The sequence below is a fragment of the Protopterus annectens genome, chromosome 8.part0 (assembly GCF_019279795.1).
Source record: "Protopterus annectens isolate FY-2018-M chromosome 8.part0, PAN1.0, whole genome shotgun sequence".
Taxonomy (NCBI): domain Eukaryota; kingdom Metazoa; phylum Chordata; order Ceratodontiformes; family Protopteridae; genus Protopterus; species Protopterus annectens.
In genome coordinates this window covers 1,835,408,426-1,835,426,728 of record NC_056741.1, presented here as the reverse complement: position 1 = coordinate 1,835,426,728, position 18,303 = coordinate 1,835,408,426, and the positions used below count along the sequence as shown (strand labels likewise).

At 36.4% G+C, this 18,303-nt stretch overlaps 1 protein-coding gene across 1 annotated transcript in view; it reads left to right on the top strand.

Moving 5' to 3' along the window:
* Nucleotides 1–18,303, top strand: part of LOC122808572 — a 782,028-nt gene that overhangs the window by 48,337 nt on the left and 715,388 nt on the right. Inside the window, exon 2 of the mRNA XM_044079528.1 lies at nt 6,235–6,367. Coding sequence (XP_043935463.1) covers nt 6,316–6,367 — 52 coding nt within the window. The 5' untranslated portion in view covers nt 6,235–6,315. The remainder of the gene's footprint in view (nt 1–6,234; nt 6,368–18,303) is intronic.

Sequence of the window (18,303 nt, the reverse complement as noted above, 5' to 3'; positions counted from 1 at the left end):
AGGGCCACGGGTTTCAGGTATTTCCATCAGGAGGCATGCCTGGATGTGCCTGTGTGATTTGCAGAACACTTCAATTCCTCATTCGTCAATGCTCCATTTGATGGCACTTTTTGTTTGGCCCCACAGTAAAGGACACCCTCTCCAGGTGTGAGAAAGCTGGAAAGACCCTCTCTGCAGTGGGTGTGCTTTTTACAACTCCTCAAAGGACCTTTTCCAGGAATCAATGAGGAGATTGAAAAATGTGGTTCAGAAAGTCAAAGGAGTCTAGATATTTCTTTTTTGTCAGGCCTTGTCAGCGTCCTGAATGGAGGCCTGATTGCTTACCTCTGGAGGCAGTCAGGGGTTGCTTATCTCTGCACAAGAAAACTTGGCTAGATATAAAAAAAGCCAGTTGAGTGCAGAGAATTATTTCCAGAGGTTATATAATTCTATTTTCCCTCCATCTTCCATTGTCAAGAAAATTTCACGATGTTCCACCCAATCAGAGGAATACAACAGCACTAGAAATCCAAAAGCTGCTAGAAAAGAGAGTCATCCAAGAGGTCCAACCAGACCAAATAGAATCCGGAACTTACTCAAGATTCTTTTTAGTGCCAAAGAAAACAGGAGACTGGAGACCAATTTTAGATCTCAGTGCATTGAACAAGTCTTTTTGACACACAAAGTTCCAGATGGCATGGTTCGATCCATTCTGCCCTTTCTGGGCAAGGACGACTGGATGTGCTTGACAGATATTCAGGATGTGTACTATCACATAAAGATGAACAGATGATCCAGAAGGTGCTCATGCTTCTGCCTGAGAGCCAGTTACTGTCAGTTCTGAGCACTGCCCTTTAGCCTCAACACAGTCCCCAGGGTGTTTACCACATGCATGGCAGTGGTAACAGATCACTTGAGACTGCAAGGATTCCAGGTGTTCACATATTTAGATGACTGGCTCATTACCGCCTGACCAGGCATCGATGGATAGAAGCATGAGATCAAGTGCCACAGACTTTTTCACATCTCGGAATAACCATAAATTACAAGTCGCATTTAGAACCAACCCAGACATTAGACTTCATACAAACAGTGTTCAACACAGTATCTATGGTAGCTTCTCTTCTGCTATCAAGAGTGGAAATCATAAGTATGCAGGTCAGAAAAATAATTTGCAATACCAGAATTTTGGCCTGATTGATTCTGCAAGCCCTGGGATCAATGTCAGTAGCAGTAAGTTTTGTACCTTTAGCAAGATTCCACATGAGGGTTCTACAATGGATGCTATCAACACAATGGTCAATGCTTTCTCAACCCATGTCAGCAAAGATAAGGATAAATCAGATATGCAAATGATACCTTTGCTGGTGGATGCAATCACAACAGGTGTTACAAGGTCACCCTTTCATCCTCCCTCAGCCTAAGGCCGTAATGACCACAGACACTTCACACATTGGTTGGGGGGGTTGGGGGGAGGTCATTTCCTTGGGAAAACAGTCCAAGACACTTGGTCCCCCAAAGAGGTCAACTTGCATATCAGTGTTCTGGAGATGAGAGCAGTCCTTTTGCCATTGCTGGCATACCAAGACTCCCTTCCTCTTGGGACAATTGCAATACAGGCGAACAACATGTCAGCAGTTTGGTACATCAACAAACAAGGGGTAACCAGATCTTACCCTCTGTGCTGAGAAGCCCTCAGAGCATGGCAATGGGTGATATCTTCCAACAGCTTTCTAATAGCAATGCATATTCTGGGAAGGTCCAATGTGATAGCAGACAAACTGAGCAAGTCCATATTACTATCTCACATAGGGTTTCTCAACAACAAAATAACGGAAATGAGCTTCAGTCAGTGAGGCCAGCCTTGCTGTGATCTTTTTGCATCTCCCCTAAATAACAACTGCAGCAGCTTCTTTGCCCTGATCCCCTCACCGGGGGAATCTCTACTCAACGATTGGACCTATCTACTAGAGGGATGCTCTTCTCTATGATTGGTCCCCCATTCCTCTGTATGCTTATCCTGCAACTCCCCTAATTCTCAGCCCATTTGACAAGCAAAATTATCCTCATTGCACCTTACTGGCCTAAACAGATTTGGTTTCCATTCCTTTGGCTTCATCTACTATATCCACCTTGGATTCTGGATTCAATTCCAGGCCTCCTGTCTCACCTGACAGGCATGGTTCACCTGGATATCTTAACTCTCAATCTAACAGAGTGATTTATCTAATTCCTTTAATAGACAGACAACCAGTGCTCTATCCCCCTGTCCATTCCATATTTTATCTTCCCATAAACCTTCTGCTAGGAACTCTACAGGAGTAAATAGAAATGGTTTATTGGGCAGAGCAAAATCAGCTAGACCCCTTCTCAGATCCAGTTCAATCTCTTCTAGAATTTTTAGCAAGTTTATTTAATGAGGGTGCTAGTTCATCAGCTATTAAAGTTCAACTCACAGCAATCTGGAACTTTCATGTAGGATTTCAAAATTCTTTACTGGCTTCCTGTAAACTGTGCAAGGCATTTTTGAGAGGTGTTCTTCTGCTAAAACCCTCTTATAAAGACCACATTCCACCATGGGATTTAACTTTGGCACTGCAAGCCTTAATTCATTCTCCATTTGAACCTGCAGCTAAATGTGATCTTAAATGTTTGACCTAGAAAACTATATTTTTAGTTACAATTACATCTGCTAGAAGAATTTCAGAAATTCAAGCATTATCTTGTAAGCCTCCATATTTGATTTTTCATAAGAATAGGGTCATCTTAGGTACCAGTGCTTCCTTCCTACCTAAGGTGGTGTTAGAATCCATCATCAACCAATCCATTATTTTGCCAGTATTCTTTCCAAAATCTAGAAATAAAGGGGAATGTATGCTGCACTTACTCGATTTTCATAGACAACTACATTTCTATTTACACAGAACAAAAGAGATTAGAATGACAGACCAACTACTTGTTTCCTTTGCACATAATGAATTGGTTGAATCAGGTATAAAGGTAACTCTAGCTAGATGGTCGACAGATTACATTTCATTTATCTATAACAGATTGAATCTCCCCTTATCAAAGCCATTAAAGGCTCATTCAACCAGATCTCTGGCAACTTGTACTGAATTATATGTGCAGCTGCAGCTTGGTCAAATCCTCATACTTTTATTAATCATTACAAACTATATTTGGTCTCAAGGGGAAGAGCAGCCTTTGGGTCAAGAATATCATTCCTTAGAGTCCACCAGGAATTTAAGTAGCTGGGGACTCTGTCCCATTAGTTGAAGAATGAATGAAAATTGACAACATCAGATAAAAAAGTTATGTGCTCACCATAATGCTCCATCTGTGCTGTCCATTTTCATTCTTCCTCAACTCCCCATCCACCAACCCCCACCACTTTTAATAAGTGACTTCTGGAAGAATGAGACACTTCAAGGACACCAATGTCCTTTGTGTTGAACTCCAGTTATGACGTATCATTATAGTCTTCCTATCAAGCAGAAAACAAGATCTGAGAGATATTAGGGGTGGGGCATTATGGGTAGGGAAGGAGCTTGAGAATTTGTTGGAGGCCACAAACTAGTATAATGGCCAAGTCAGATCCAAGGATCAGATATGAACCCATTAGTTGAGGAAGAATGAAAATGGGCAACACAGATGGAACATTATGGTGAGCAGATATTTTTTTAATATATTGTAATATTAAATTACTCTGCTGTGAGCACAAAACTGCCCTATGCAAACAAACTGACCATTGAAAATACAATATGTATAATACAAAGAAGTATACACATTTTAGATCAGTGAATAAATACAATGTTTAAAAAAGGAGTGCATTCGTATGTGTAGTATACCTTTTTGGACATTTCATGCCTGTTTATTTTTAAAGAAGATAATCAGATGAATGAGAAACAAAGCAGGCACAAATCATTGCTGTAATGAACAATAACCTAGGATTGCTAGAAAATGAAAAAGAAAGATAATCAGTTTTAAATGTAATATTTTTGCAATGATCAATTTTAATAAGGTTCTTGATCATATGTAAACATAATACTTAAAACTTTCCTAAAGAAAGAAAAAAAATACTGTATTTAGTAAGGTGTAAGGATGGGAACTGACTAGGTATATTCTAATATTCTATGAAAAATATTTGGTCTGTTATCAAAATTATATCTAACGATAGAGCAACAGAAAAATTAAATTGTAAAACAAGTCAGTACAGGAGCTGAAGGTAAACTAATTGGGAACTCTGAAGTAAAATTCAGTATAAGACAGAATTCAGAGAGACTTACAACAAACTTCACACTTAACTAGACAAATACAGAAGTATTAGAACACCTAAGAGAGGACACCAGAGCAAATAAATACTAAAAGTGAGCTAGCGGAAACTGTACACTATAGGTCTTTTTCTGATACTGTTAAGTAGAAAGTTTGAATAAATGCATACTTTGCAACAGGTATCTGTAAGCTAAGAAAAAAAAGTAAAACTAATAATAAATGGTCTGATACACCCTTTCTAGTGGAACATGAACCCAGGAATGGAGAATAAAGTGAGGAGGAGGTATCTACACGAGCCGCCAAAAAGAAAATATCACCCAAGAAGCCTCTGCTGATCAGAGAAACTAGTGCAGAAGATGACTTTTGTTTAGAGCTTCACTTTACAGGAAAGATGTAGAAGAGGCAGTGCCAGTGTTTTGGGGGAAGATGCTACATCTTTCACCTCAAGACAGATTAATTAAGAAAGTAACTCTGAGTTACTATACTTGCACATATGCCATATATACTTTTAAAATGCAAACTAAGATGAGAAGATGATACTTTAAGTAGGGTTAGAGAGAACATAACCAAGCTTCTAGGGCTACGGGAGGTTAGTGTACAAAATGCTCTCATTATTTCTTACCTCTGTTTTGAGTTAAAATATTATAACCTATGTAGAGCAAGTAGGGAAAGGGAAGACAGTCTACATTAGTAACTACTGAAAAAAATGCATAGGACACTAGTACTAAGGCTAGCCCATAGATACAGTTGGGAGGTCATCAGAATGGAAGAGAGCATTATTGCTTCTTGCCAAGAATGCCAGAAGACTGCACCCCAATCTGTATATACATTTCCTTGATCCCAATATCTATCATAGTGGTGCCATTTTTTTTCAATGTATTGCCATGTATATTGTGAGGTTACTAGTAAATTCTAATATTGGGAATCAGTGCATAATAATCATAATAGTCTATGCTATCAAGGTTCCAGAAGCAGTGCTATCATGCAGAGCTAATACAAGGCTGTTGCCAGAGAACTAGAGCTGTTAATCTCCAGAGTCAGTAACCCTAAGAGGTACTTACTGATCAAGGCACTCCCCTTTATGTCAAGGGTGCTGAATCAGTTCTGATAGTTTTTTAAAATAAAACAGTTGAAGACATCAGCTTACCATTTGCAGACTGATGGATTAATAGAGAGCTTTAATAAAAGACTGAAAGCCATGCTAAGTAAAGCTATTGATGTAGATGGCAAAAAGTGGGACCAGCTGTTACCTTACATACTTTTTACAATTTGAGATGTGCCACAAGGTGAAATTGGGTTTACCTTATTTGAAGGTTTGTTTGACAGGCATCCAAGATGACTGAATGACATTGATAAGGAAAGTTGGGAAGAAGAAAAGTCACCATTCAAAAGTGTGATAGAACACTATGCCAGTCTACAGGATAGAATAAAGCTGGTAATGCCCATACTAAAGCAACACATGAAAAGAGAATGTACACAGACATGTATATGTATTACACACACACACACACCAAAACAGCTACAGCATCAGAATAGCAATGATGTCCAAGTTGACTATTCCTACCTTTCTACATGTCAAGTGTGTAAGTACAGTTTAGGAGTTGTGATAAAATGTTTGCAGTAATTATTTGATAACTACATACAAACATTTCCATTTGATTCTTGCTCAGTGCTCTATGTGCACTGAATTCTAATGGTTCTCAGCCTGCCTTATAGTAGAATAATAATTTTGTATTAAAAAATCAGTAATACATGTAATGTTTGAGACTACTTGGACCAAACCAATAAACACTAATCCCTAGTTCAACTTTATGTCATATAGTACTCAGCAATTCATACAAGTTTCTTTACACACCTCTACAGACACTGGGCTTGCGTCCAATTTATTTTTTCTATAGCTAATGTATTGTGTAGAACTTAATTACTGTTTATTTCTTGCCTTGTATAATGGATGCATTTCTGATTCCTCTGTTTGGCTTGTAGGTACAATACATAGTGGACAAGGATATCTATTGGTTTAGCTATAAACCATCTAGAAGATAAGCAAACAGGAGGAAAACAATAATGACAAAGCTATTTACAGTTGAGGTCATCCTGCTATTACAGCTTTACCATGGTTTGTATGAACTGCAATTTTTTTAAATCATTAAGTATTACTGCATATTTAAGATGTTTTGTTGAATGTGTGTGATTCTTTTAAATATGCAGTGTTTTTTATTTATAAAACTGTTAAATATCACTTCAGTGTTTGTCTCCATATACATACACACACACACACACACACACATACACACATATGTATGCATGTGTATGTATATATATATATATATATATATATATATATATATATATATATATATATAGGTTTACTGTTATAATTCTGAAGTGCATTCGGTCAAATGCCGGTATCTTCGACTCCCAAGCGCGAAAGTGACAATGTTGAATTTCGACATTGCTGAAAGTACATCTCGAATTTGACCTCCAAACGGGCTTTAACATGGGTCGAGATAGGGGCGAGATCTGTACTTTGACCATTCGACCTTTGCCATTCACTATAGTGGTGTCAACAAAATGCACGTCAGAATTATGATAGTAAACTCTCTCTATATATATATATATATATATATATATATATATATATATATAAATGACACTAATGAATGAGTGCCTTACAAGCCTGGATGCTGGATAATTTCTATTTAGTGCACAATCCAGCATTTTTGACTGATGATATGGTATTTCTAAGCACATGGGAAGGGATTCTTTTTATACGTGTGCTGAATATATCTTATAATTCTCTTTTAGCCAATCAGATTTCATAATTTTTGATATTTTATACATATGTACTTATGTAGATGACCAGTGATTTTCAACGGTAAAAAAAAACTAATGTCAGAAAAAAATTATAGTATAGTATACCAGTAAGGAACATGCATCTTATAATGTGACTATGAGATAAAGTATTTTGGCTGTAAAAATATATTCAGTGAAACAAGTATATTAGCAGCCACACAGTATTGTCCACTTCCATCAGTGTAAGCATACCATCCGATTGTAGTATGTAGTAACATTAGTGTAAGCATACCACCCAATTGTAGTATGTGGTACCATTAGTGTAAAAGGTCTATAATATGTTGCTGAAAGACATGTTCAGCCAACACATCTTCATCGGCAAATAAACCACGAATGCTTAAATCAATGAAAGGCCACATCAGTGACTTTTTTCCCAGGGGAAAAAAGCACTTGGCCATCATCAGGGATTTGCTGTTTTCCCCACTGTAGTGCGATCTCGGAGTTGGTATACTTAGTTAGGGAGTGTTGGGGGGCAAAGTCCCCAACTTTGTAGGGTTCAAAGGTTTGTGTGGTGTTTAGTAGGCCAAGTGCTTTTTTTCCCCTGGGAAAAAAGTCACTGATCTGGTCTTTCATTGATTTAAGTATTCACTGTTTATTTGCCGATGAAGACGTGTTCAGCGAACACGTCTTTCGGCAAGATAATATAGACCCAGTGTAAGCATACTATCCACTTGTACTATGTATTACCATCAGTGGAAGCGTACTGTCCACTTGTAGTATGTAGTACCATTAATGTGAGAATACCATCGACTTGTAGTATGTAGTACCATCAGCGTGAGGATACCATCCACTTGTAGTATGTAGTACCATCAATAGAAGGACACCTTCCCTTTGCAGTATGCACTACAATCAGTGTAAGGATGCCATACGTTTGTAGTATGTACTGCCATCACTGCAAGGATGCCATCCATTTGTAGTATGTGCTACCATCAGTGCAAGGATATCATCTGTTTGTAGTATGTACTGCCATCACTGTAAAGATGCCATCAATTTGTAGTATGTACTACCATCAGAGTAAACATGCCATCTGTTTGTATTATGTGCTACCATCAGTGTAAGGATACCATCTGTTTGTACTATGTACTACTGTAAGTGTAAGGATACCATCTGTTTGTTGTATGTGTAAGGCTGCCAGCCCAGCTGTCTGGAATTGTGTAAATAATTCTGTGCATTTGTGAATATTAATATGATACATATGCTTGTTTTACAAATGTAAGAGAACTATATGTTTTGTGGATATTAAACTACTGGTGCAGAAGGGTGTGTTCAACTGTACGTTATGTAAGGAGCTTCAAGAATGTAACCTTAGTGTACCCTACTGGAAAAGAACATAATGTATATAAACTATAAAACCACCAAAAAGCAGGAAACAAAATAGAAATAGAATATTACAAACAAACAGGAAACAGAATCCAAAAATATTTCTTTTTCTTTAGCGCCTCGACTGAACCAGTCAGAAGTATACAATACAAATGAGAAAACATTCCCCTTAAATACCCCACCTTAATCAAATAATTATAACAGCAGTCAACTAATTAAATCAAGTATTTCCAATTAGTTTCACAATTAAGGCCATGAGGAGACAAAGTATAATACTCTAAAATAAATAAAGATTCCTTAAAAAGTAATTTATTCTTTAACATTTCATCATCACCTAATTTAACAAAAACTTTATCTAAAATAGTAGCTTGCAACAATCTATAATCACTTTTATGAAACTGCATGAAATGAATTGCAATAGAACTTTCAGATCTACATTTCTCTATATCTCTGACATGTTCTTGTAGTCGATGTTTAAACATTCTTTTAGTCTCCCCGATGTATATTAAATTGCATGGACAGCGTAAAGCATAAACAACAACAGAGGTAGTACATGAAAACCTAGATAATACAGTAAAATTCTTTTTACCCAGTTTGTGAAATGTTTGAACATGTAAATCACAAACATTATACTTCCCACAAGGAAAAGTGCCCTTAGATAAGGGATGTTCTACTAAACATTCTACAGGGCCAATAAAGTATGATTTAATGAGTTTGTCTGCTATACTGACACCTCTCTTATAAGAAAAGGCAGGAAATCCATTTAGTAACTTATTTAACTTTCCCTCCCTCAATAAAATTTTTCAATAATATTTGATTTGTTCTTGCGTCTGTTCACTCAAAATATTATATAGTACGACTATATAAAACTTATTTTGAGAACTAGTCTCCTTTTTATGATGCATACACTTTTTAACTTTAAATTTATTAACATTTACTAAATAATTCGCACTAATTTTGTCGAAAGCATCCTGATTAGTGAATAAAGAATACCCTCTATTCAAAAACATCTGAGTAGTTGATGTAATAGCTTTAAATAAATCAGTTGTATTATTGCAAATTCTACATAAACGTAGTAGTTCCCCATAAGGTAGAGAATTAATTAAATGTCTCGGGTGAAAACTAGAACCATGCAAAAATTGCCCCCATCCTCAAATTTTCTAAACACTAAAGTGAAAATTTGACCAGTGTTAGTACCCATCAAATGCACATCTAAAAAATCAACTGTCTCACCATATTGCAAGCCATCAAAGGATAAATTAAATTCATTACACTGTAAATCATTGACAAAACTCTCAACTTCATTAATGCCATATTGGCATATAAAAATCAAATCATCTATATATCTATAATACTTTACAACATATTTTTTGTAAAATTCATGATAGATATATCTCTTTTCAAAATAGGCCATAAAAATATTTGCATAAGTGGGGGCAAAAGGTGCCCCCATAGCTGTGCCTTGTAGTTGATGAAAAATCTGATTATTAAAAGAAAAATAATTATTATGCAAACTAAATTCTATTCACTCAATAATATAACTTGATAATGGGCATTCTTCTAACATAGATAATAAAGCAGTAATGCCATCCCTGTGTTTAACACTTGTATATAAACTTCTTACATCCAGGGTTATCCAGTACATATTTGAATTCCAATTAATTACAGAAATTTTATTAAGAAAAACAGAAGTATCCCTAACATAGGAATCTAACTGCTGAACATATGGCAAAATAAATTCATGAACAACGATACCAATATTGTGCAAGAAATAATTTGTGGCAGCAACTATGGGCCTACCAAGTGGAATAGCCCCACTTTATTGTACCTTATGTAGTTTAGGCAAGCAGTAAAAAGTAGCCATAGTGCATTTTTCTATATTCAACTTTTTGTTCACGTCTTCTTTAGTAAAATATCCTAAATGTTGACCTTTATCTAACAACGCCAAGTATTCCTGAAGTGCCCCATAAAAAGTTTGAATATCAACAATTCTATAAACATCAGTATCATGTAAATGCAAGTAACACATTTGCAAATACTGACTATAGTATAAAATAACAATTTTGTTACCTTTATCCGATCGCTTCACAATTAAATGTTTACTTTGTGCCATATCTTTTAATGCTGTCTATTCACATTTAGATAAATTATAACATATTTGAAATTTATACTGACTAAAATCACTATAGATCTGTTCTAATGCAAAACGAACCATGGCCATAAAATGTTTAACACTTTCATTGCTAAAAGCTGGTATAACATCACTTTTACATTTAATACTAGATGTGCTTAATGCACAGTATGCGTTAAAACTAACATCACCAGCATTTTCCACAAAAGACAAACTATCAGAGTTACAAGAAAAATATTGTTCTTCAGACAAACTCTCATTATTATCACATTATAACCAAAATGACATTTCAATTGTAACCTACGTGATAATCTAAAAAGCTCTTGTTCAAGAATATGCCAAGATGCTGTTACAGTGGGGACGAATTTTAAACCCAAATTCAATACCCCTACCTGTTCATTAGTCAAACAACAGCCAGAAAAATTAACGACCTGAGATGGTGTAGATATGGCGGCAACATTACTGCCATTTACTGCGTTTATAGTTCTGCTTAATTTGTCCTTCACCTGCCGGCAAAAGTGCAGCATATCCTCTTTTCCAATTAAAGTTTCTTTCATCTTCTCCCTGTTGTTGTCGAAACCGTTGATGAAATACTTTGGATTGTTGAGCTGGAAGTAGAGGTGGAAAAGATCTAGCTTCATTCTCCGAATCTGTAGTAAAAGATGAACCTTCAGATGAGGCAAAAAAAACAGTAACATTCTTTTTAAAACCTCCCTTCTGACGATTAGAAAAGCGGTCTATAATGCTTTACGATTGGTGTTCCAAAGAAATGGCTACCCCTCCCCCCATTGTAGTCACGGACATCTCTGTGAATTGTAGTAGTTTTTTGTTCAACAATATCTGATTACAACGTTTTTAGTTTATCATTTATAGTCACCAATAAATTGTTAGTCTGCACAGCCCCCACGTTTTGAGTAAGCTCTAAATGAACCTGTTTAATTTGTTCTTTCAACTTCTTTTGTTTAATGCAGTCTCGTTAAATCAAAATCATCACCCACTCCATCACACACTTGTGAGCAGCATTTAACCATCAATCTCTAAACACCTTCTCCATGCCATCAGTAACATCAAATGGTGTGGAGGGTGATTTGAAAGCACAAAGACCTCTGGGGGAGATGTCAAGATCAATATACAGTTGTAGACCAAGAATATTAAAGTAACATTTAGTTTCTTTATTCAGTAAATGTTCCAGTTTATCTAATGTAGTCTGTGCATCACCAGGAAGAGAACCTATCTTGGTTCCACTCACAGACGAAAATGGGTTATTTACTCTGTACTCTCTATCGTGAATCAAACGATTCATAAAACTTGGCATATTATCTCCCCCAACACCAGAATTACAGCCATTATTACATGGAATACTAGAAGCAGGATTTAACACAGTATTGCAGGGAGAAGTCTTCCCATTACCTGCAGAGGGCTGTGCAAGAAAACTATCCATAGTCCATTGAGAGTTCGTCTGCAAACTTGAACCACCAGGTAAAGAGTTGTCTTCTCTAAATATATGGGGAATATTAAACGAAGGATCTGTCACCATAACTGCAAAACCACCAAAAAGCAGGAAACAAAATTAGAATACCACGAACAAACAGGAAACAGCATCCAAAAATATTTATTTTTTAGCGCCTCAACTGAACCAGTCTTCAAGAAGTATACAGTACAAATGAGAAAACATTCCCCTTAAATACCCCACCTTAATCAAATAATTATAACAGCAGTCGACTAATTAAATCAAGTATTTCCAATTAGTTTCACAATTAAGGCCATGAAGAAACAAAGTATAATACTTTAAAATAAATAAAGATTCCTTAAAAAGTAATTTATTCTTTAACATTTCATCATCACCTAATTTAACAAAAACTTTATCTAAAATAGTAGCTTGCAACAATCTGTAATCACTTTTATGATACTGCATGAAATGAATTGCAATAGGACTTTCAACTCTACATTTTTTATATCTCTGACATGTTCTTGTAGTCGATGTTTAAACATTCTTTTAGTCTCCCCGATGTATATTAAATTGCATGGACAGCATAAAGCATAAATAACACCAGAGGTAGTACATGAAAACCTAGATAATACAGTAAAATTCTTATTACCCAATTTGTGAAATGTTTGAACAAGTAAATCACAAACATTACACTTCCCACAAGGAAAAGTGCCCTTAGATAATGGATGTTCTACTAATCATTCTACAGGAGCAATAAAGTATGATTTAATGAGTTTGTCCACTACACTGACACCTCTCTTATAAGAAAAGACAGGAAATGTCTGTTTGTATATAAACTATAGTTGGAATATACAGAGTTAACTTGCAAAACCTCAAGAAAATAAGTTGTAAAGTAAAGGGTTTTGCATTTCAGTGCAGCAAGCAGACACAATGTCTGGAGCTAGAGGGTTTCCTATTTTCTTGAAACAAAAATAATTACAAGGTTTAAAATGTAAAGCATTTTTATTGCTCTGTGACTTCCTAGCAGTTTCACATCTGAGAAACAAGTATTTTTGACACAGAGGTGCTAAATTCTAAGTATCTGTTTAGCCTGGGAACTGGGGGCTGGTGACAGTGATTTAATCCAATGCTGACCCAGCAGTAATGTTTTGATATTAATTTGGGAACTCTCTCAGAGTCTGCACATTTTGTATTTGTCTTTAGATCTGGAAGCATCCTCTCATCAGCACTTGCCTTGCTAATAATAAGTAACCAGGGTACAGTAATATCTCTTAGATATAGATGGGAATATTGTAAATATTAGTTTAGATGTTTTCTGTATTTATTTGAGACTGTCCTGCAATGTTGTTTTAAAATATTTCCTGTGACTCTGAACTCTGCAGTTACTGTGCTTGTTTGAGTATTGTCTTTTTCTTTTATTATTTATTATTAAATATATTTTAAACTTTTCATTGTGGCTGGTTTATTTAGAGATATTTAAGATCTTAGAGTACTTGCATATGTATTTGGTGACACTGTATAGGCCACTCCTAAATATCCTTGGCCTTGGTCACACTTACCATTTGGATAATAGTAACATCACACAGTAGGATTGGCCACCCTTTGGGAAGGGCCTTAAAGTAGCTGATAAGGGGTTCTGGTGGCAGTGATAACTACCTTATGGTCTGGGCAGAAAGGGGCATAGCTAGTAAACCTGTGCCAGCCTTTCCCACGTGTGTATTTGTGTATAAATCAAATCTCAAAGTGTGTGTGTGTGTGTGTGTGTGTGTGTGTGTGTGTGTGTGTGTGTGTGTGTGTGTGTGTGTGTGTGTGTGTGTGTGTAAGCTACTTGGGCAGGGACACAAAGCACTGGTTGGACAGAGAGAGTGCTGTGAGGACTTGGCTTGGAACCCTGGCTAAGGACTCCACTCTATAGCTGTGCCATTGGAGAGTCTTATTGGAGATCTGGAGAGAAAGGGAGAAAACAGCCCCAGACTGACTGTGATCTCTGTGTGCTCTTAGGAGAAATTGTACTTTACTGTGTGTGTACTTGTCATACTCCCAATGTGGACATACCTCACTGGTGCTAGTGGTGAGGATTGAGGCTCCGTGATTCCTGGGCCAGTGCAGGGATATCACAAATGTAACCATCAGAGCCAACCAAAAACTGTGGCTCTCCATTGAGGTATACGAATTACTGAGAGTGCATAATGCTGCCTTTAAGGCTGGAGACATAGATTGTTTGAAAAGGTCAGGGCCAACATGAAAAAAGGTGTGAGAGTAACAAAATGGGCCTACAGGCTAAAAATACAGAGACACCTCACTGACCAGAAAGATCCCCAACAGCTGTGGAGAGGGATCCAAAACATCACAGACTATAAGCCACCATCCATGCAATGTGATGGTAACCCAGACTTTTTAAACAAACTAAACATCTACTTCAGTAGATTCAAGGAATCAAATAGAACATCACCAAAGAGACTACCCACCAATGCAGATGCCACATCACTATGCCTCAACTTGGAAGAGGTATGCAGCAACCTATGTAAGGTTCACCTATGCAAAGTAGCTTTTCCAGATATGATTTCAGGGAGACTACTTAATGTGCTAATCAGCTGGCACCAATCTTCACAGACTTTTTCAATATATCTCTCAGCCAGGAAAAAGTGCTCAAATGCTTTAAGACCACCAACATCATCCCTCTGCCCAAGAAACCATCTCCAGCATCATTAAATGATTACCAGCCAATTGCACTTACTGCGGTAGTGATGAAGTGTTTCGAAAAAATGGTCAAGGATCATATAATATCCTGCCTACCCTACTACATTTGATCCTTTACAATTCGCACACAAGTCAAATCATTCTACTGCAGATGCTATAGCCTTAACACTTCATCACACCTTGGACCACCTGGAAAATAAGAACTGTTATGTACGCATGTTGTTCATAGACTCCACCTCTGCCTTCACTATGTTAATTCCACAGCAACTGCTGTCTAAGCTGAGTAATCTAGGCATAGAAAGCAAATATGCAACTGGATCCTCAACTTCCTGACTGAAAGGCCACAAAAAGTCTGAGCAGTAAAACATCACTCAATCAGCATTACCCTAAACACCGGGGTCCCACAGGGGTGTGTACTCAGTGTACTTCTTTTCACAGATCTAACACATGACTGCAGAGCTATGCAGCAGTCAAACAGAATCATCAAATTTGCAGATGACATCACAGTAATTTGTCTTATCAAGGAAGATAAATGGGCTTACAGGGAGGAGGTGAACCAACTCGTTCATTGGCACACTGACAATAACTTAGCACTAAATGTTGGGAAAACCAAGGAAATCATTATCGATTTCAGGAAGGAGATTAAACCACACACTCCTATCATCATCAATGGTGCCACAGTAGAGAGAGTAAATAGCACCAAATTTCTGGGGGTACATATCTCTCAAGACCTAAGTTGGGCCACAAACACTTCCTACCTTATAAAGAGAGCACAACAATGTCTCCACTTCATTAGGAGACTTTGTAGAAGTGACATCCTTCCCACAGGTACTACTTACCTTTGACAGGGCCAGACTGAGAGTGTACTGACAAACATCATCATTGTCTCATATGGAAATTGCTCTCAACCTGACCGTAAGATCATTAAACAGGCCAAAAAATAATTGGCTCCAACCTTCAATCCCTACAGGACATATATTCAAACAGATGCTATGGTAGAGTCCGAAAACTATTGAGGGATATGCACCATATGTCTTATGGACTGTTCAAACTCCTGCCAACAAGGAAGTGCTACAGAAGCATTAGATGCAGGACATCCAGATTCCATAACAGCTTCTTCCCACATGCCATCAGACTGCTGAACAACAACCCATAGCCTAACCCGCTAAATGGGTAAAACATTATTTATGTGCAATATGTCATTGTTAGTTACATAACTCTCTGTATAGCTCATTATATATGTCTCTATCTGCACTATGAAAACTGTAAACTGTAAGCTTATGGCATATATTGGTGGTGGGTACGATTTACATGCCTATCTCTTCTATTTATTTACAGTATTATTTTTTATATATCCTTATATTTCTACTGAGTTTGCTCTTATTGTTGTTGTATTTGTTTTGTTTCTGCTGTAAAAAGCCTTCAGTTTTTTACTTTATTTTTAGCATCTTATTTTAATTTTTATTTTTACTATTTAAATTTTTATTAATTTAATCTATCTTCCTTCTGTAAACTGTCATTCTTATGGTACAAGCTTGAGTATTGAAATTTTGTGCAGTGATACCCACTTTTTCTTCTGTTGATCAGTATGACAATAAAGTTTAATTTGACTGTGACTTTATCCCTGACTTCCAGAACTTTTTAGACTTCAAAAGCTAGAAACAAATTGCATCAGTAAAGCAACTAGCTGTAAGTTGTGATAGCACTGTATAGTCCTGCCCTTTGTATGATAGCCTTACTGCTTTTTCTCATATACCTAGAAAAAAAATCTGACCCATGTCAATCATACCATGCTAGCATGTGTTTTATAAATGAATAAGTCAAACTTTTAGCATTAACATCCAAGTATGATTCAGAAAGACAGATTCCCTACAACCCACTTTCATGCATTAATATCTGTGACCTAATCGTCCTCCACTGACACAATAAACAAAGTGAGCTTTTCCTCATTGGTGCACCTGGGTCCAGTAGTGGTTGCTTTTGATTTGCAATCAAGCATTCAGGAATAACTTGTCAAAACCAGACCAAGGTGATCCTTGCTATCTGTTAAATTGCATAACCAGTCAACATTACAGATATGTGAGTGTGTGTGCACACAAAACAATATTCTGCCACCAATGATAATTTATTATACGTGTCATATTAAATCATATGCAAGTACCACAAACCTGTAGTAGCACACTAACTGAATATTGCACCTGGAATAAATCCTGTTATAATTCCCACTGTTAATAAATGTTCTTAATGCTTGTAAATGTATTGTACATACAGTTCTCAACATTTAACTTCTCTGTTTACAGAGACCCTACTCTGTACAGTTAGAAGATAGCTCTCATGCTACTCTTCTGACTGCCCTCCTCTTCTGCAAACAGGAGTATTCTTACATATGCTTCAAATCTATGATATTGTTATACTGATGATAGTACGTACTATAAATAGATAACATGCTTGAATGAATGTCATCCTTACAATGAGTGTAGTACATACCACAAACAGATGGTATCCTTGTAATATTGGTAGCCGTACATGCTACAAATGGATGACATCCTTATACTGCTGGTATCCTTATTTTATGGTAATGCATCCTACATACAGCTAGTATCCTTGCACTGATAATAGTATAAATTGTAAACAGCTGCTATTCTTACACTGACATTAGTACGTTCTACAAATGGATGGGATCCATTGATGGCAGTACATATTACAAATGGATAGAAGCTTACAATGATGATAAGAGTCTACTACAAGCAGATGGTATCCTTACACTGAAAGTGATAAATTTTACAAAGAGCAGGTTTTCTTATACTGATGTTCAAACATTGTAGAAGAAATCCCAAAATGCACAAACCTACCACTAGAAAGATCAAACAGTTTTAACAGCATTCCCTAGTCTTTTGTCAAAATGCCTTCTCAAGAAGCAAACTCCAAAATGTCTCAGTGAACGCACATTTATATAATCCTTCAATCAATTAATCAATGTTCTAATTATTCCAATAATTTCTAACTACTTTCTTAAATATATTTTCTTTATAATAATTTGTTTCTAGACATTTATAAACATATTGCTAGTTCAACTCGGCATTTAAACCACTCAGATACACAATTTTATATTACAAAATCATCTTCATTTCTATTTTATTTTATTTTATCTTATCTTATCCCCCTCCTGTGGTGTATATATTGTTCCAGTCACCAAGTACTTCACCCTTTCAGGATTGCCTAAATGTTGTGTCTTAACTCATTCAGTCCTAAGCAGTAGGAGGCTAATTAATCCCCTAGCTTCCTGTGATCTTCTAAGCTATGAAACCATTTGCTTCCTAAGAGCTTCTCTCAAAGGTCCTCTGCTGAAAACATAATTACAAATTATGAAAAATGAATTGAGTTGCAAAAAAAGTGAAACATGAAAGTTTGGTAAAAAATGGGCTACAAACTGAGGATTATATCAAAAGTATTCTTTAGAAGCTGATTTGATATTTCAGATTTAAGCAAGAAAATATTTTATTTGCCACAAGTTAATAGTGTAATGGTCAAACACTGTATCTGTAAGTAGATACAAGATGTTACACTGGGAGAATTGTCCATCTATATGAGAGCTTTC